The sequence below is a fragment of the Erinaceus europaeus genome, chromosome 7, assembly GCF_950295315.1.
Source record: "Erinaceus europaeus chromosome 7, mEriEur2.1, whole genome shotgun sequence".
NCBI classification, from domain to species: Eukaryota; Metazoa; Chordata; class Mammalia; order Eulipotyphla; family Erinaceidae; genus Erinaceus; species Erinaceus europaeus.
The window spans coordinates 116290268-116310850 of NC_080168.1; the positions used below are offsets into that span (position 1 = coordinate 116290268).

Sequence of the window (20583 nt, forward strand, 5' to 3'; positions counted from 1 at the left end):
ATGGAAGTGAGAGAGAGGGAGAGAGGGAGGTAGACACCTGCAGCTCTGCTTCACTGCTTGTGAAGCTTCCCCCTGCAGGTGGGGGGCCAGGGGCTTGAATCAGGGTCCTTGTGCATGGTAACATGTGCACTCAGACAGGTGCACCACCACTTGCCCCCTTTCCCTTAAAAACCATCTTAACAGAAGTAGAATATGAAGTTGAAATCAATTGTCATCATAGATAATCATCATCTACCTTTCTACTGGAATTTCATCATTGAAGATGGTTTCTGCCAAAGTATTTGTCTACAATAAAATCAGTCTTGACAAGAATTTCACAATGAGATAATCACCAAGTTCACATCTTTAGGTCTAATAAGATCACCAGTGTTTTCCAAGGTGACAAGTAGGAATATGAGACTTACCTGAGTAATTGCCTGGCACTTGTCTGATTGTTGTTATTCAGAAAAAGTTGAGACCAGTGATATCAGGGGGAGAGGAATCTGAAGTGCTTATATTCACAGGAAGGATCTGGTGGCCAGAATGATTTTTAAAGTTGTGTCCTGCTGCTTAAATTACTTATTTATAAGAAGGGATCAAATTGGGAATAGGTCACAAAAACAGAAAAAGAAATTCTCTGCACATATAAGATTGATGATACAGAAAAAGAGGGCATATGTTAAGGCACCATTCTTTTCCACAAAACTCAAGAAGTCCCCTTTCTAAGTGATAAATACTGTTCATTGAGTAACACAGACATCCTCATTAGCAAAGCAAAGAACTTGAGAACAAAAGCTCACTGGAACACAGTAAGAAAAACAGACTATGAGATGTAAAGGTGAAAAGTAAGATTAAAGTGAGAAGAGGTTCATTTAGGGATAGAAGGTCTGATGACAAAATAGTAACAAAGCTGTAAAGTGACTAGACAGACCTTGAGAGAAACTAGAAATTAAATCTTAGAAACTACATAAAATACTACCATTCTCTTACTCTTTCCTCCAGGACAGAAGACTTCTCTAGTACTGGTCTTTTCCAGGTAGAAGGACGTATCTGGACTCATAGGAACCAACAGTGCAATGAAATAACTCTAGGAAAAGCAGCAACTTATATTTTTCAGTTAGGAGTCGCAAGGAATGCGGTAAGACCAGAATATCCTGGATCTAGATGTTCCTGAAGTCTTGATTGGGCAGCCCTGTCTCCACTGGCCACTATGAAGAGATTCTCAAATCCTCAATGACTGGAATTAGGGAGGGTCTTCTCTCAGATGGTTTTAAGTTGAACCATATGACATCTTCTCATTTAGTTTCCTCTGTGACAGTAAATAGTGTGTGCTCAACCTATCAGACAAGAGTCTCCACTGTAACTTCTCAGAAAAGAAGGTATAGCCAACGTCCGTGTTGAAGAAGCATTTACAGAAGCCAGACCTTCCACCTGAACCCCATAAAGAATTTTGGACCATAATCCCAGAGGAATAAAGAATAGGGAATTTTCTAAATAAAGTATTAAAAAAATTAGAGAAGTTTCCAATGGAGGGGATGGGACACTGAACTCTGGTGGCAGGAACTGTATGGAATTAGACCCCTGTTATCTTATAAATTTATTAATCATTATTAAATCACTAATAAAAACAACTAAAAAAAGAAAAGCAGGTATAATTTGTGCAGTTAGTTTACTGACTGGTTGAACCAGAGTGTTGAAGAGAGAGATGGACCAATGTCCTTTATTCCCTAGAGTTAGAATGTGAAGTCAAATTTACATTGGTTAATTAAGGTAGTTGTACTTTGTAAGAACCACAGGAGACTGTGGTAGTTATTAGCCTCAGAACTTGACTTTAAAATATTACTGGATACCTTTGGATAAGAACTTCTGAATGCTGGTGATTTTCTCCTCGCTTCTCCACTCTCTCCCTCAATTCTTTTTCCATTTTTTTAAAAAAAGTTATTGATATTTAAAACACAATTGTATATATTTAAAATGAATATACAAACACTTTGGGAATCAGATAAATTAACGTGTCAATCACTTTAAAAGTTACTTTTTTTTTGCCTTTGTGATAATAGCATGTCTATCTAGGCTTAGAAAATTTCAAGTACATATTTATTCTCTGTACGAAATGTGCTGTGAATTAAATCCCTAAACACGTCTATTGTACAAAGACTCAGATGTTTTGACCAGCACTTCCTCTTTCCTTTCACTTCCCAGGCTCTGGTAACTGCAGTTCTCCTTCTACCATTTCCCCCCCTCACATTTTACATATTAGTGAAATCATAGTTTTCTTTCTATATCTGGTTAATTTCACTTAGCACAATGCTCTCTAAATTCATCCATGTTGTTTGAAAAGGCAGAATATCACTTTTTTCTCATGCAGTATTTCCTATTGTAGCTATATAAACACTACATCTGTGTCAATTCAGTCACCAGTGAATACTTAGAATGTTTTCATCTTTACTGTTATTTTCCAGTTAAGTCTATATTGTTCTTTTTTTAAAATAGATTTCTTTTTCTTTTCTTTTATTTATTTATTCCCTTTTGTTGCCCTTGTTGTTTTATTGTTGTAGTTATTATTGATGTCGTTGTTGTTGGATAGGAAAGAGAGAAATGGAGAGAGGAGGGGAAGACAGAGAGGGGGAGAGAAAGACAGACACCTGCAGACCTGCTTCACCGCCTGTGAAGCGACTCCCCTGCAGGTGGGGAGCCGGGGGGCTAAAACCGGGATCCTGACGCCGGTCCTTGAGCTTAGCGCCACCTGCGCTTAACCCGCTGCGCTACAGCCCGACTCCCAAGTCTATATTGTTCTAAACTTCTCCCCTAATATTGCTTTTGCTGTATTGCATTGGTTCCAATGTTGTTTTTTAATTTTATGTGGTCCTATTGGTTTATTTTTGTTTTAATCTTTGTAATTGGATTATTTTCACTGAAGATGTCTTTAACATTTTTAAAAATTTCTTTATTGGGGAATTAATGTTTTACATTCGATAGTAAATACAATAGTTTGTACATGCATAATGTTTCCCAGTTTCCCATATACATATAACAATACAACCCTCACTAGGCCCTCTGTCATCCTTTTTAGACCTGTACTCTCCCCCGCACCCACCCCAGAGTCTTTTACTTTGGTGTAATACACCAAGAAGATGTCTTTAAAATTTATATGGAGAAGAGTTCTGCTAATATTTTCCTCCAAGTATCTGATAGTTTCTGGTCTAATATCCAAGTCCTTGATCCACTTGGAATTTACTTTTGTGTTTGGTGAAATATAGTGGTTCAGTTTCATTCCTCTGCACATTTCAACCATTTTTCCCAACACCATTTGTTGAAGAGACTCATCTTTCCCCATTTAATATTCTGGACACCTTTGTCAAAGATTAGATGTCCATAGGTGTTGGGACTTACTTCTTGGCTCTTAATTTTATTCCACAGGTCAGTGTGTCTGTTTATGTTCCAGTAACAAGCAGTTTTGATCACAGTGACCCTATAATACAATTTGAGATCTGGGAGTGTGATGCGTTCAGTTCTGTTCTTCCTTTTTTTTTTTAAATTCTTTTTAAAAAAATATTTATTTGTTCCCTTTTGTTGCCCTTGTTTTTTCATTGTTGTAGTCATTGCTGGATAGGACAGAGAGAAATGGAGAGAAGAAGGGAAGACAGAGAGGGGGAGAGAAAGATAGACACCTGCAGACCTGCTTCACTGCCTGTGAAGTGACTCCCCTGCAGGTGGGGAGCCGGGGGCTTGAACTGGAATCCTTACCCCCATCCTTGCGCTTTGTGCCACATGCGCTTAACCAGCTGCGCTATCGCCTGACTCCCCTGTTCTTTATTCTCAAGATAGTTTTGGAAATTCTAGGTCTTTTCTGGTTCCAGATAAACATTTGTACCTTTTGTTCTATTCTTTAAAAATCTGGTTGGTGGGCTAAGCACACATGGCACAAAGCACAAGGACCGGTGTGAGGATCCTGGTTCGAGCCCCCGGCTCCCCACCTGCAGGGGAGTCGCTTCACAGGCGGTGAAGCAGGTCTGCAGGTGTCTATCTTTTTCTCCCCTCTCTGTCTTCTCCTCCTCTCTCAGTTCCTCTCTGTCCTATCCAATAACAACAACTACGACGATAAACAAAAAGGGCAACAAAAAGGAAAAAAACCCTAAAGCAACCAGAAGGACAGAAATTACTAAAGTTAGGGCAGAAATAAATAACATTGAGAATAGGAAAACCATACAAAAGATCAATGAAAGTAAATGTTGGTTCTTCGAAAGAATAAACAAAATCGACAAACCTTTAGCCAGACTCACAAAACAAAAAAGGGAGAAGACCCAAATAAATCGGATAGTAAATGAAAGAGGAGATATCACAACAGACACTGCAGAAATTCAACATATCATGCGAGGCTTCTATGAACAACTATATGCCACCAAGTTAGAGAACCTGGAAGAAATGAATGATTTCCTAGATACCTACCAACTTCCAAAACTAAGTAAAGAGGAAGTGGATAACATGAACAGGCCCATCACAGCTAATGAAATTGAAACAGTTATCAAAAATCTTCCCAAAAATAAAAGTCCTGGACCAGATGGTTTTACAAATGAATTCTACAAAACTTTCAAAGAAGAACTAATACCTCTACTTTTAAAAGTCTTCCAGAAGATTGAAGACACTGGAATACTCCCTGCCAGCTTCTATGAAGCCAACATCACCCTGATACCAAAAGCAGACAGGGACACAACCAAAAAAGAAAACTACAGACCAATATCTCTGATGAACATAGATGCGAAAATATTGAACAAAATTCTAGCCAACCGGATACAGCAGTATATCAAAAAGATTGTTCATCATGACCAAGTGGGGTTTATCCCAGGCATGCAAGGTTGGTTTAATATACGTAAATCAATCAATGTGATCCACCACATCAACAAAAGCAAGACCAAAAACCACATGGTCATATCAATAGATGCAGAGAAAGCCTTTGACAAAATACAACATCCCTTTATGATCAAAACACTACAAAAAATAGGAATAGATGGAAAATTCCTGAAGATAGTGGAGTCTATATATAGCAAACCTACAGCCAACATCATACTCAATGGTGAAAAACTGGAAGCATTTCCCCTCAGATCAGGTACTAGACAGGGCTGCCCACTATCACCATTACTATTCAACATAGTGTTGGAAGTTCTTGCCATAGCAATCAGGCAGGAGCAAGGAATTAAAGGCATACAGATTGGAAGAGAAGAAGTCAAACTCTCCTTATTTGCAGATGACATGATAGTATACATGGAAAAACCTAAGGAATCTAGCAAGAAGCTTTTGGAAATCATCAGGCAATACAGTAATGTGTCAGGCTATAAAATTAACATTCAAAAGTCAGTGGCATTCCTCTATGCAAACACTAAGTTAGAAGAAATTGAAATCCAGAAATCAGTTCCTTTTTCTATAGCAACAAAAACAATAAAATATCTAGGAATAAACCTAACCAAAGAAGTGAAAGACTTGTATACTGAAAATTATGAGTCACTACTCAAAGAAATTGAAAAAGACACAAAGAAGTGGAAAGATATTCCATGCTCATGGGTTGGAAGAATTAACATCATCAAAATGAATATATTACCCAGAGCCATCTACAAATTTAATGCTATCCCCATCAAGATCCCAAGCACATTTTTTAGGAGAATAGAAAAAATGCTACAAATGTTTATCTGGAACCAGAAAAGACCTAGAATTGCCAAAACAATCTTGAGAAAAAAGAACAGAATCGGAGGCATCACACTGCCAGATCTCAAACTATATTATAGGGCCATTGTCATCAAAACTGCTTGGTACTGGAACATGAACAGACACACTGACCAGTGGAATAGAATTGAGAGCCCAGAAATGAGGCCCCACACCTATGGACATCTAATCTTTGACAAAGGGGCCCAGACTATTACATGGGGAAAGCAGAGTCTCTTCAACAAATGGTGTTGGAAACAATGGGTTGAAACATGCAGAAAACGAAGCTGAATCACTGTATTTCACCAAATACAAAAGTAAATTCCAAGTGGATCAAAGACTTGGATGTTAGACCAGAAACTATCAGATACTTAGAGGAAAATATTGGAAGAACTTTTTTCCGCATAAATTTTAAAGACATTTTCAATGAAACGAATCCAATTACAAGGAAGACTAAGGCAAGTATAAACCTATGGGACTACATCAAATTAAAAAGCTTCTTCACATCAAAAGAAACCACTACCCAAACCAAGAGACCCCTCACAGAATGGGAGAAGATCTTTACATGCCATACATCAGATAAGAGTTTAATAACCAACATATATAAAGAGCTTACCAGACTCAACAACAAGACAACAAATAACCCCATCCAAAAATGGGGGGAGGAATTGGACAGAATATTCACCACAGAAGAGATCCAAAAGGCCGAGAAACACATGAAAAAATGCTCCAAGTCTCTGATTGTCAGAGAAATGCAAATCAAGACAACAATGAGATATCACTTCACTCCTGTGAGAATGTCACACATCAGAAAAGGTAACAGCAGCAAATGCTGGAGAGGGTGTGGGGTCAAAGGAACCCTCCTGCACTGCTGGTGGGAATGTCAATTGGTCCAACCTCTGTGGAGAACAGTCTGGAGAACTCTCAGAAGGCTAGAAATGGACCTACCCTATGACCCTGCAATTCCCCTCCTGGGGATATATCCTAAGGAACCCAACACATCCATCCAAAAAGATCTGTGTACACATATGTTCTTGGCAGCACAATTTGTAATAGCCAAAACCTGGAAGCAACCCAGGTGTCCAACAACAGATGAGTGGCTGAGCAAGTTGTGGTATACACACACAATGGAATACTACTCAGCTGTAAAAAATGGTGACTTCACCGTTTTCAGCCGATCTTGGATGGACCTTGAAAAAATCATGTTGAGTGAAATAAGTCAGAAACAGAAGGATGAATATGGGATGATCTCACTCTCAGGCCGAAGTTGAAAAACAAGATTAGAAAAGAAAACACAAGTCGAACCTGAAATGGAATTGGAGTATTACACCAAAGTAAAAGACTCTGGGGTGGGTGGGTGGGTGGGGAGAATACAGGTCCATGAAAAATGATGAATGAAATAGTGGGGGTTGTATTGTTAAATGGGAATCTGGGGAATGTTATGCATGTAAAAAAAAAAAAAAAGAAGTAGAAACGCAAAGCAGAAATTGACTGAGTTTGGAGTATGGCACCAAAGTAAGAAAGCAGAAGTATACTACAGTTTGCAGTGAGTACCTCCCTAATACTTCCTCTCCACTTTTTCCAAGCTTTGGGTCCATGATTGCTCAACAATTTGTTTGGCTTTGTATGTTAACTCTCTTTTCAGTCACCAGGTTCCAGGTGTCATCAGGATGCCGGCCAGACTTCCCTGGATTGAAGACACCACCAATGTGTCCTGGAGCTCAGCTTCCCCAGAGACCCATTCTACTAGGGAAAGAGAGAGGCAGACTGGGAGTATGGACCGACCAGTCAACGCCCATGTTCAGCGAGGAAGCAATTACAGAAGCCAGACCTTCTACCTTCTGCAACCCTCAATGACCCTGGGTCCATGCTCCCAGAGGGATAGAGAATGGGAAAGCTATCGGGGGAGGGGGTGGGATATGGAGATTGGGCGGTGGGAATTGTGTGGAGTTGTACCCCTCCTACCCTATGGTTTTGTTAATTAATCCTTTCTTAAATAAAAAAATAAATAAATTAAAAAAAAAAAAGGAAAAAAATGTGGTTGGGATCTTGATGGGGATTGCATTAAATTTGTATATGGCTCTGGGTAATATATTCATTTTTATGATGCTAATTCTTCCAGTCCATGAACATGGAATGTCTTCTCACTTCTTTGTGTCTTTTTCTATTTTATTGAGTAGTGACTCATCATTTTCAGTATACAAGTCTTCTACTTCTTTGGTTAGGTTTATTCCTAGTTATTTTATTATTTTTTGTTGCTATAATAAAAGGAATTGATTTCTGCTTCTTCTAACTTAGTGTTTGCATAAAGGAATGCCACTGACTTGTATGCAAAGTTTGTAGCCTGACACCTTATTATATTGCCTGATAATTTCCAAAAGCTTCCTGCTGAATTCTTTAGCTTTTTCCTATGTATGCTATTATGCCATCTGCAAATAGGGAGAGTCTGACTTCTTCTCTTCCAATCTGTATCCCTTGAATTCCTTGCTCCTGCCTGATTGCTATGGCAAGAACTTCCAACACTATGTTGAATAGTAATGGTGATAGTGGGCAGCCCTGTCTAGTACCTGATCTGAGGGGAAACACTTCCAGTTTTTCACCATTGAGTATGATGTTGGCTGTAGGTTTGCTATATATAGACTCCACTATCTTCAGGAATTTTCCATCTATTCCCATTTTTTGTAGTGTTTTGCTCATAAAGGGATGTTGTATTTTGTCAAAGGCTTTCTCTGCATCTATTTATATGATCATGTGGTTTTTGGTCTTGCTTTTATTGATGTGGGGGATCATGTTGATTGATTTACATATATTAAACCAACCTTGCATGCCTGGGATAAACCCCACTTGGTCATGATGAACAATCTTTTTAATATACTGCTGTATCTGGTTGGGTAGAATTTTGTTCACTATTTTGCATCTATGTCAATGTTTATCATCACACCAATGTTGTGGGTACAGTTTCATTCATCTTCAGGTGTTTTTTAAAATTTCATCTTTGATTTTCTCATTGATCCAGTTGTCACCAGTAGCATGCTTCTTATTCTCTACAAAGGTGTGGTTTTCTTTTCTTTCTGCTTTTGGCTGATTTTTAGTTTTTATACCATTGTGAACCAAAAGACTTTTGGTATTATTTCAGTCTTTTAAAATTTGTTGAGACCTGTTTGGTCTACCAATACTGAGAGTTCTCCATGATTTCTTGAGAAGTATGTATTTTCTTTTCTTCTTTTTTGGAGCTTTTCTTTTTTTAAAAAAATTTATTTATTTATTCTCTTTTGTTGCCCTTGTTTTATTATTGTAGTTATTATTGTTGTCATCATTGTTGGATAGGACAGAGAGAAATAGAGAGAGGAGGGGAAGACAGAGAGGGGGAGAGAAAGATAGACACCTGCAACCTGCTTCAGGGCCTGTGAAGCGACTCCCCTGCAGGAGGAGAGCGAGAAGTGTGTATTTTCTATGTGGCTATTTTGGGGTGGAATGTCAAATAAATATTAAGCTTACTCGTATAATTTATCACCTTTAATTGTCATGATGATTTTATATCCTATTTAGTGTTACCTCAAGTAAAGACAGATTAAAACTAAAACCGCCCAGGTGAAATTTACCATTCAGGTAGATATTCAATGTCAACTTAAACTGTGAGCAGTAGGGCCACCTCGCGCACCCCGCCCACCACCCACACTCTTCCGTTTACTCTAACGCCGGCTCCTCTGCCCCTTGCCCTGGGCTCCGCTGTTGTCCGTGCTGTGGAGGCTCACAAAGGCCAGACTTGGTGCCTTTCATCTGACAGCTCAAGGGACTTGGCAGAACTTGTGCTACACAGGCCAGACATTTGCAAACGATGGTTGCCCTCCGGAAGAAACTGCTGGCTGTTGGGGATGGGTCCTGTGGCAAGACCTGCTTGCTCGTCGTCTTCAGCAGGGACCAGTTCCTGGAGATGTCCGCACCCACCGTGTTTGAAAAGTACGTGGCAGATATTGAAGTGGATGGAATGCACGTCGAGCTGGATTTGTGGGACACCTGTGGGCCGCCGGTTTACGACAGCTGGAGGCCCTTTTCCTACCTCGACACAGATGTGATCCTCATGTGCTTCTCCATTGACAACCCCGACAGTTTGGATAACATCCCACTGAAATGGATGCCGGAAGTCAGGCATTTCTGTCCGGACGTGCCCATCATCCTGGTCGGGAACAAGAAGGATCTTTGGGATGACGGCAGCACAAGGCTGGTGCTCAGCAAGATGAAGCAGGCGCCAGTCAAGCCGGAAGAAGGCAGAGCTATGGCAAAGAAGATCCATGCTTTTGAGTTCGTGGAGTGTTCAGCGAAGACCAGAGATGGGGTGAGGGAGGTGTTTGAAATAGCCACAAGAGCTGCTCTGCGGGCCAGGCGTGGGAAGAAGAGATCTGGGTGCCTTGTCTTGTGAAACGCTTGCTGCCAGCACAAGCCACGTGCTGTTCATGTCCAAGGGCTGTTTATTGATCTGACTGGCCTTTGCACTCCACTGTCATTTGACATGGCATATCAGAAGTCATGTTGCGAGCACTATTAAGCAGCCAGCAATGATCATGAATGGTGTCTACCCTACCTGCCAAGGTCCCTCTGACACTGCTCTACCTACCTGGCATTGAGTCAGCGAGTGCAACTGCTTTATAACTAACTTGACCTTCCTGTCAGCTGCAAGGTTCTGGGGTCAGACACCTGTTCAGGCCTTTACCACAGCAGATGGCATTGGCATAGCTTTGTGGTGGGCATCCTGGTATTTGGAGATATACCTGTCCAGAAGGCACAAAGTCCTACACCCACGGCCAAGTTACAGTTTCTGTGGTTTCATGCTAGTTACCTGATAGTTATTGTGAAATTAGTGCCATTTAAGGTATGCCATCAAAAATAAATGTATCTCTTCCAGATTAATTGCATTTTTTGGGTATAATTTGGTTTCCTAATACTAACATTTGCCACTCCCAGACTTCCTTCTGACTTGTACTCAGCAGCCAGACATCACTCTTCCTTGGCTCCAGCTGGCGACAGTGTGAGGAGAACAGTCATGTGCACACAGTATCAACATCTAATAAAGTCATAAAGGACTTTAGAAGCAGCTTGACTTTATGGATAATGTTCACAGATATATAAATTGATTCAGTAAGAATACTACCACGAGAACCCATAGTGATTAAAACTCTCATATAACAGGATGACAGTGGAAACTAATTTGGGTTTTTATTAAATACTTCATAATATAATGCAGCAATGAAAAGAATATGGTCGATTCTTAAATGTGTGCTTTGAAATCACACACACACACACACACACACACACACACACACACACACACACACACTGCCAGGACTTTACCACTCCAGATGACTTTTTTCAGATAGAAGGAGTGAGGGGAAAACACCACAATACTGAAATTTTGTCCTGTGCAACAGGGGCTGGATTCAAACCTGGGCTGCACACATGGCAAAGCAAGCACACTATGCAGGTGTGCTATTTTGTTAGCCCCATCACATATATGTGCATTTTTTAATTTTTTATTTAAGAAAGGAGACATTAACAAAACCATAGAGTAAGAGGGGTACAATTCCGCACAATTCCCATAACCCGATCTCCATGTCCCATCCCCTCCCCTGATAGCTTTCCCATTCTCTATCTCTCTGGGAGTATGGATCCAGGGTCGTTGTGGGTTACAGAGGGTGGAGGGTCTGGCTTCTGTAATTGCTTCCCCGATGAACATGGGCATTGACTGGTCGATCATACTCCCAGTCTGCCTCTCTCTTTCCCTAGTAGGGTGGGGCTCTGAGGAAGTGGAGCTCCAATACACATTGATGTGGTCGTCTGTCCAGGGAAGTCTGGTCAGCATCTTGCTGGCATCCAGAACCTGGTGGCTGAAAAGAGAGTTAACATACAAAGCCAAACAAATTGTTGAGCAATCATGGACCTAAAGACTGGAATAGTGCAGATGAAGTGTTGGGAGTATTCCCTGCATGCTCTTGTGTACTTCTGCTTCAGGTATATATTTTTCCCGTAGTTTATGGGCACGGGTGAACCTATGCTCTATCTCAGGGGACCTGGACTATATCTAGGTTTGGGGACTTTATTGGGGAGTGGACCACCTGGAATGGAAGTAGAGAATGCTATGAAAGGAAAGGTCTCACCCGAGTGATGAAACTGAAGGGTTGTCATTCCACACCTGAAGTCTCTGGTCACAGTCTGAGGTGCAGCATGCTGGGGTGGCACTCTTTGCATTGATTAGGTTGCGATCCGTGGATGCAATATTATTTGATTTGAATTGAGAGCAGCATGCAGAAAAGTGGGCCCCACCTTAAGGTTCCAGTACTGGGGGAAATATAGGCTCTATAGTGGAAATGTGAGGTTCCTATTGTGTTGTTTTCGACGGGTTATGTTGTTTTCACCGGGCTAGCTTCACGGGCGGGTAACAGATGACCAGGGACTCATGGCTGGGCTGTAGGCAGTATCTCTTTATTCATGCAGGACGCAGCACAATCTAAGATGAGCTAAGTTAAACTCAAAGTACAGTACTGTAAAACTCACAATGCTGTCTTTATATATACTTGCCAAGTAAGGTGGAAACAGGATGTGACATAGAGAGGGTGGAGAGAAAAGTGACTGGTGAAAATCAGAGTGTGACAAAGAGGGGGCAGATTAGGCGAGAATCCTATCACTGAACCACAAATGCCCTGGAGGGAGGGTGGAACTTGTTAACAGTGGTTATGTAAATAGAATGAAGTGGTTATGTAAATAGAATAGTGTTAAGCAGGGGGGATTTAAACCAAATGAAACAGAAGGGGTCTCATGCATACCAACACTACTGTCTTAGGGTTCAAGAAGACAATGGATGGTTATTGTTATCGTCACATTATTTGGTGATAGGGCTAACTTTGGAAAGTCCCTTTGATAGGGTTTGGGGTATAATATCCAGCATCTTGTATATAGTTGTGCTACTGGTTGCTTCTGTTCTCCCTGGTCTAGGCTTTTGGGAGAGAACATATCAAAGACAGCCTATGTATTCAAAAGACTCAGTCTGTGTTTTAAGAAGTTCTAGACATATGATCAGTTTTTCGCCTCCCATATTAATTAAATAGTGGTTTATATGTTTACACTTTAATAGGATTGTACATAAACACCACTCCCACCACCAAAAGACTGTGTTCCATCCCCACCACCCACCCCCATCCACCACCCCCCACCGTGCCGGGAAGCCCAATGGCCACCCTCCCTTCACCACAGGGTTTTTACATTGGTGCCCTGCTCTCAATTTAATCAGATCCTGCTTTTAGTTTCCCTTTCTGTTCTTCTTTCTCAACTTCTGTCGATGAGTGGGGACATCCCATACTCATGTTTATCTTTCTGACTTAGCTGACTTAATCATATATTTTTATGTGGAAAGACAATCTTTCAATTCATATTATTTCAGTTCATACTATATTGTAGTTTAAGTTCAAAGTCAGTGAACTCATGAATATAGGTAGACTTAATGTTGCAGATGAAGTCCAATGGCAAACTGCGGGCAGAATTCGCTGTTGCTTGGGAGACCAGCCTTTTGTTCTATCCAGTTCTTTCACTGATTGAAGGAAACCCATCACAAAGGGCAATATACTTTAGTCTAAAAAAAAAATCCCATTTAAATGTCAATCTGATCTAAAAACAGCCACAGAAAAATATGCAGAATAATGTTTGACCAAATATTTGTGCACCTAGGAAAATTCACACATAAAATGGTCACAGAGGGGATCAAGTATCAAGTGAGAAACATTTTTAAGTACGAGAGATCAAAATTATACCTGGAGCAGTAATTACTTTGGAGAGGCTTTTGTAGAGACTTTAATATATTTTTTTAAATCTTTATTTATTTGCTGGATAGAGACAGAAATTGAGAGGGAAGGGGGTGATAGACAGGGAGAGAGACAGAGAGACACCTGCAGCACTGCTTCTCCGCTTGTGAAGCTTTCCCCCTGTAGGTGGGGGCCAGGGGCTCGAACCTGGGTCCTTGTGCACTGTAAAATGTGTGCTTAATCAGGTGTGCCACCACCTGGCCCAAGACTTTAATATTTTTACTTATAAAAAGGAAACATTGACAAACCCATAGGATGTCTGCATCTCATCCCTTCCCCTGATAGCTTTCCTATTATTTATCCCTCTGGGAGTATGGGTCAAGGGACATTATGAAGTGCAGAAGGTGGAAGGTCTGGCTTCTGTAATTGCTTCCCCGCTGAACATGGGTGTTGACCGGTCAATCCATACTCCCAGCCTGTCTTTCTGTTTTCCTAGTGGGGTGGGGCTCTAGGGAAGTGGAGCTCCAGGACACATTGGTGGGGTTGTCTGTCCAGGGAAGTCTGGTTGGCATCATGGTAACATCTGGAACCTGGTGGCTGAAAAGAGAGTTAACGTATAAACAAACAAGTTGTTGACTAATCATGAACCTAAAAGCTGGAATAGTGCACATGAAGAGTTGGGGGGGGGTGTCCTCCATTTTATGGATAGCTAGTAGGCATATTTTAGTTCTATTCCAAAGGGCCTGTGACTATACTAGTTTTGTTTGTTTGTTTTCCCTGAGCCTGAAATCTGATATGCAGGTGCATCCAAGTTATTGTCTGGGGAGATGATGTCATGGCTGGAAAAAGGACCAGAAAGCTGGATCAGGGAAGAGAGTAGCTCCCTAATATGGGAAAGGTGTATAAATATTGTTAACTGTAAACTCCATTGATTTGATGTGATCTGGGGCCCATATTCAGCTTAGGAGCCTATGTGACCTCTGTATCCCTGTAGATCTGAGCTCACATTCTGTGTTCATGAGTAGGAACATTCCAAGCTGCCCCAATTTCAGGAACCATCTTCCTCAGGTGGAACATAGAGTACGTTTAACCGGGATCCTTGCGTGGGTCTTTGCTCTTTGTACTATGTGCGCTTTACCCAGTGTGCCACTGCCCTGGCCTTCTAATTACTCAATTATTTTTTAATATTTATTTATTCCCTTTTGTTGTCCTTGTTTTATTGTTGTTGTTATTGATGTCGTTGCTGTTGGGTAGGACAGAGAGAAATGGAGAGGGGGGGAAGACAGAGAGGGGAAGAGAAAGATAGACACCTGCAGACCTGCTTCACTGCTTGTGAAGCGACTCCCCTGCAGGTGGGGAGCCAGGGGCTTGAACCGGGATCCTTACACCAGTCCTTGCGCTTTGTGCCACGTGCGCTTAACCCGCTGCACTACAGCCTGGCTCCCATAATTACTCAATTATTGTATCTACATGGAGCTCATGGATTACTGGTGATGTTTGTTTGGGTAAAAAACAAACAAACAAACATCTAATATCTATTTTGTTGCTCAGATAGTTCCAGTGATAATCACTGAGTACTTTTTCATTTGACTCTTTATCATACCCTATTGTTGTGGCTTTGTTTTGGGGAGGAGGGAAGTTATGGTTTCTTTTGTTTTACAATATTGAAAGTGGTTTTTTTTTCTGTGATTAACTTTTAAATTTTATTAGTGATTTAATATTGATTTACAAGATTATAAGATAATAGGGGTATAATTCCATACAGTTCCCACCACCAGAGTTCTGGGTCTCATCCTCTATTTTTTTTTTACCCCTATAGGAGTATAGACCACAATTCTTTTTGGGGTGCAGAAGATGGGACTTCTGACTTCTGTAATTGCTTCTCTGCTGAACTTGGGCATTGGCAGGTCAGTCCGTATTCCCAGCCTATTTCTATCTTTCCCTAGTTGGGCAGGGCTCTGGACAGGTGGGGTTCCAGGGTACACTGGTGAGGTCTTCTGCCCAGGGAAGTCAGGATGGAATCATGGTAGCATCTGGAACTTGGACAGGACACAATATTTAATAAACAGGAACCATAATTCAGGAATAGAGCAGATGAAAGTAGGGAGCTTACGGTGGAAGGAGGCCAGGAAGTCTATTGTAGGAATGTTTCTAGGAGCCTTTGTCTTAATAATCTCTGCTTGAGATTGATAGCTATCATTGATGTAGACTAGAAATACTGTCTGGGAAGATGGTGTCAGAGTGGAGAGTAGAACTAGGAAGCAGGATTGGGACATAGAGCTGCTTGCAAACTTGAAGAAGATATATAAATGTAACTAACTTTTCAGCAAAATGATATAACCTGGGGTTCATCTCTATTCATATTTAGCACAGGAGCCTGTACACCTCTGAGTCCCTGTCAGACTGAGCTCACAGTTCAAGGTCGCAGCTGGGAACTTTCTAGGCTGCGTTCATTTCAGGACCAGTCTTCCTGGAGTGGCAGAGTAGGATGGGTAGAAAGTAGAGAGTGGGGCAGGGCAGGGATTGATGGCATAATGGTTATGCAGAGAGATTCTCATGCCTGAGGCTCCAGCGTCCCAGTTTCAAGCCTCTGCACCACCATAAGCTAGAGCTGAGCAGGGTAAAAAACAAACAAACAAACAAACAAACAAACAAAAACTGGGGAGTAGGGCAGTCCCTACCGTTTGCTAGTTCATAGTGAGTATGGTCCTGAAGAAGCCCACAAAAGGGCTTATGGTGATGTTTCCAATGGGTGTGACCAGTGATGGTAGAGAGAGAGGGGGGTCTATTAGGGTTCTAGGCCCATATTATCTATGGGGGAATCCAAGGATTCCCTGTCTAGGACCCTGGGTGATGGAGTGGCCGGACAGTGACCCAAAAGGCCACTGTTAAGTGAGCCAGGCTCTGGGCAGTTACCTTACTTCCTGTCACATCAGTGTGCTTTGGGCTTATAATGTTTTCTTTTTGCTTCAGGCTTTGGACTCAGCCAGTTCTCCTATAGCCCTGGTTTTATTTACTTATTTTATCTGATAATGGTATTAGAGATCAAATTCTGGGTGCTGAGTGTGCTTCTACTTACTGGGATAGTCACTTGTATTTTTGACTCCCCACTGACAGAGCAAGGAAATACATGCATGTATTCAGCCATCTTTACACATATATGTAAATGTCTCTATGTTATCAAAGAAGAAACTTTATTTTCACCTTTTTGAATATAAAAAAGGAGCCTTTTGTCGCTGACAGTGACCTATCCTCTCCAAATTTTCATAGTATCAAAAACCAAAATTGAATTATTTTATAACTAGAGAAGAATTATGTTAAAACTTTTAAGGAAATGACAATTTTTAAGAAAATGGAATCACTTGTTATTCTAGAGAAAAAATTATCATGAAGGCATTAACTATGTCAACTTCCATTTATCTTATCTGACTCATAGTAAACTGTTCAATAAATACTAATTTCCTGAACTTTTTGCTAGTGCCTAAGACCAAAACAATAAGATATAAAAATAATAAGAGCTGTGAAGGGGCCGGGAGGTGGTGCACCTGGTCTAGTGCATGAGGACCCAGATATCAGTCCACACCTCCCATCTGTGGGGAGGAAGCCTTATGAGTACTGAAGCAGTGCTGCAGGGATCTGCCTTGTCTCTCCTCTCTACCTCCCTCACCCTTTCAATATGTCTCTGTCTCTATAGCTAAAATAAACAAATACAAAATGAGCTAAGAATTAAAAATTCTAATGTCTTTTGTCTCCAGAAAAGAGAGCAACCACATTCACAGTGATTCTACTTCTTAAATTCTCACTCTTTTTTTTTCATTGCCCCCCCTCATCTTAATGGTGTGGGTAACTCTGAATTATGAGGATAAGTCATACATCACTGAGAGAACGGAGTCATTTTTAAAAAACCATTTCATTGAGAGGATAATGGCTTGCAGTACAGCTGTTGACACAGGGCTTTAAGTTTTGAATCTTTTATTGAGTGGGTGGGGTGGGGGAGGACTTCGAGATTTCTTGAAGCAATAACAGGCACATAATTTTTGGAGGGACATCTTGCATTTGAGATTGTACTACTCCAGGCCACTGTTTCATTCAGAAAGAAACATAAAGATACCACAGTGCCAGACTTCCTCCAGAGTCACAGCATCTTCCTCGTGGTGACCTGGTTCACCCTGGGACAGTCGTATTGGCAGGCACAACTCCTACTGGGTAAGCCATCTCTGGTCTCACAAAGAAAACCACTTTTACTTTTAATAAGATATTTTGTCATATCTTTTTGAACTAAGAAAAAAAATTCCCCAAGTGTTGGTATGCTTCTAAATCCTGCTTATAAGACCTTCTGTTTTGATCATCACATTAGGTTCGCTTGTATTACTTATGATGTATTCTATTTACAAGAGATTAGATTGTTTTTTTTAAATTTTTTATTTAAGAAAGGATTAATGAACAAAAACATAAGGTAGGAGGGGTACAATTCCCACCACCCAATCTCCATAACCCACCCCCTCCCATGATAGCTTTCCCATTCTCTAGCCCTCTGGGAGCATGGACCCAGGGTCGTTGAGGGTTGCAGAAGGTAGAAGGTCTGGCTTCTGTAATTGCTTCCCCGCTGAACATGGGCGTTGACTGGTCGGTCCATACTCCCAGTCTGCCTCTCTCTTTCCCTAGTAAGGTGTGTCTCTGGGGAAGCTGAGCTCCAGGACACATTGGTGGGGTCTTCAATCCAGGGAAGCCTGGCCAGCATCCTGGTGGCATCTGGAAGCTGGTGATTGAAAAGAGAGTTAACATACGAAGCCAAACAATTTGTTGAGCAATCATGGATCCCAAGCTTGGAATAGTGGAGAGGAAGTGTTAGGGAGGTACTCACTGCAAACTCTAATGTACTTCTGCTTTCAGGTATATATTTTGCAGTAGTTTATGGATACATGTGAACATAAGCTCTCTCTCACAGAAACTGGTGTATATCTAGGTTATGGGACTTTGTTAGAAAGTGAACTACCTGAGATGAAATTAGAGTGTACTATAAAAGGAAAGGTCTCACCCGAGTAATGAAGCCGAAGGGTTGTCATTCCACCTGTGAAGTCTCTGGACACAGTCTGAGGTGAAGCATGTTGAGGTGGCAATCATTGCGTTGGTTAGGTTGTGATCGGCGGATGCAATATTATTTGGTTTGGATTGGGAGACGCATACAGGAAAGTGGGCCCTGTCCAAGGGTTCCAGGACTGGGGGAAGTAGGGGCTCTATAGTGGAGATGTGAGGTTCCTACTGTCTTAGGGTTCAAAAAGACAATCGATAGTTAATGTTATCATCACATTATTTGGTAATTGGGTTAACTTTGAAAAGCCCTTTTGTTATGGTTTGCTGTACAGTATCCAGTATCTTGTATATAGCTGTGCTATTGGATGCTTCTAATCTACTTGGTCTAGGCTTTTGAGAGAGTCCGCATATCAAATACACAGCCTATATATTAAAAAGATTCAGTTTGTGTTTTGAGAAACTTTAAGACATACAACTGATTTCCTCCCTCTCGTATTAATTAACTACTGATTTATATGTCTACATTTTGCTAGGAGTGTACATAAACACCATTCCCACCACCGAAAGACTGTGACCCATCCCTCCTACCCACTCCCACCCCCCACTGGCCCAGGAAGATGCATGTCTACCCCTCACCACAGGGCTTTTACTTTGGTGCCAAGAGATTAGATTGTTGAACCGCATCCCCGCTCGTCAATAAAGAGATACTGCTTCCCAGCTCAGCCATGAGTCCCTGGTTGTCTCTCTCTCCCACCCGCAAGCCAGCATGGTACCCAAGTCTATAGATTCAACTAGATTGTGAGAGATTCTGTCCCATCTTTCAGTCATCTGTTATTTAAGATGATGTAAAAACTTTTGCAACATTCTTTTCAGGGCTGCCTTTACTTCTTTGTTCTTTAGGCTGTAGAGAAGGGGATTCAGTAGAGGCGTGAGCACACTGTACTGCACTGACAGAGTCAGCTCCAGTGGAGCGCTCAAGGCCGGCATGAGGTAGCGAAGCAAAGCAGACACGTAGAAGACACTCACTGCAGCGAGGTGGGAGGAGCAGGTGGAGAAGGCCTTGCTTCTGCCTGCGGTGTAGCGGATGCTCAGGATGGTGGAGATAATGTGGCCGTAGGAGAAGAAGATCAGGAGGATGGTCCCCAGGGCATGCACAAGGGCAGCGCCTATCAAGACTGCAAAGTTGCTGGTTAGATCAGAGCAAGAGAGGGCAAACAGGGAGGGCAGCTCACAGCTGAAGTGAGGCATGGCATGAGCCTCGCAGAACTGCAGATTCTGAGCCATGAGGGTGTTAATGAGAGCATCCAGAAAGCCCACTCCCCATGATATACACACCAGACCCCTACACAACTGTTTGCTCATCACCTGACTGTAGAGCAGGGGGTAGCAGATGGCAGCGTAGCGGTCATAGGCCATGGCAGACAGCACACAGGCTTCGGTTCCCACGGTGGAAAACACACAGAAAGCCTGCGCGAGGCAGCCTTCTACTGAGACCGACTTCTTCTGAGACAGGAGATTGTCCAGCAGTTTGGGCACAGTGACTGAAGTTAAACAGAGATCGAGGAAGGAGAGGTGACTGAGGAAGAAGTACATGGGCGTGTGGAGGTGGGAGTCAGTCCTGATCACCAGCAGCATCGTCAGGTTCGCCAGCAGGGTCAGGAGGTAGATCCCCAGGAAGAGCACAAAGAGCAGAGGCCGGACGCGGGGGCTGGCAGACAGTCCAAGGAGCGTGAACTCCCGGATGGTGCTGTGGTTTCTGAGAACCACGATAGAAGACATTCCACTGGAATGAAAGCCGGAGGAAGCACAAGGCATTTGATTGCTCTGTGCTGCCCCAGAATACGGAATTCATTCTCTGTGCACAGATCCCTTTCTTCAGCCTGCTAATATTGACATGGGTTTAAGGCATCTCTTCTGTTCACTAAGTCTTCCGCAGAGTTCTTCTCTACTTGACTGTCAGATGCACTGCTGTCTCTGCTCTTACTTTTGTGGGTCTTTTACCACACACTGGAGCACTTTATGAAGATTACCGTCTAGTCTTTGATGGATTGGTTTTATCTCCTTGAACTAACACTTTCTTTAA

General features: G+C 41.9%; 2 protein-coding genes across 2 annotated transcripts; one reads left to right on the forward strand and one right to left on the reverse strand.

Moving 5' to 3' along the window:
* Positions 1-9409: 9409 nt before the first annotated feature.
* LOC103107438 (transforming protein RhoA-like) lies at positions 9410-10578 on the forward strand. Its single transcript, XM_016185215.2, has one exon. It carries the CDS (start codon positions 9515-9517, stop codon positions 10094-10096), a length of 582 nt encoding a protein of 193 aa, XP_016040701.1. The 5' UTR covers positions 9410-9514; the 3' UTR covers positions 10097-10578.
* Positions 10579-19331: 8753 nt separating this feature from the next.
* On the reverse strand, positions 19332-20201 carry LOC103107472 (olfactory receptor 8S1-like). The gene has a single exon (XM_007516269.2). It carries the CDS (start codon positions 20133-20135, stop codon positions 19332-19334), a length of 804 nt encoding a protein of 267 aa, XP_007516331.2. The 5' UTR covers positions 20136-20201.
* Between the last annotated feature and the right edge of the window lie 382 nt (positions 20202-20583).

Coding starts and splice junctions, on each gene's coding strand:
- LOC103107438 (XM_016185215.2), top strand. CDS start 9,515: ATGGTTGCCCTCCGGAAGAAACTGCTGGCTGTTGGGGATGGGTCCTGT.
- LOC103107472 (XM_007516269.2), bottom strand. CDS start 20,135: ATGCTGCTGGTGATCAGGACTGACTCCCACCTCCACACGCCCATGTAC.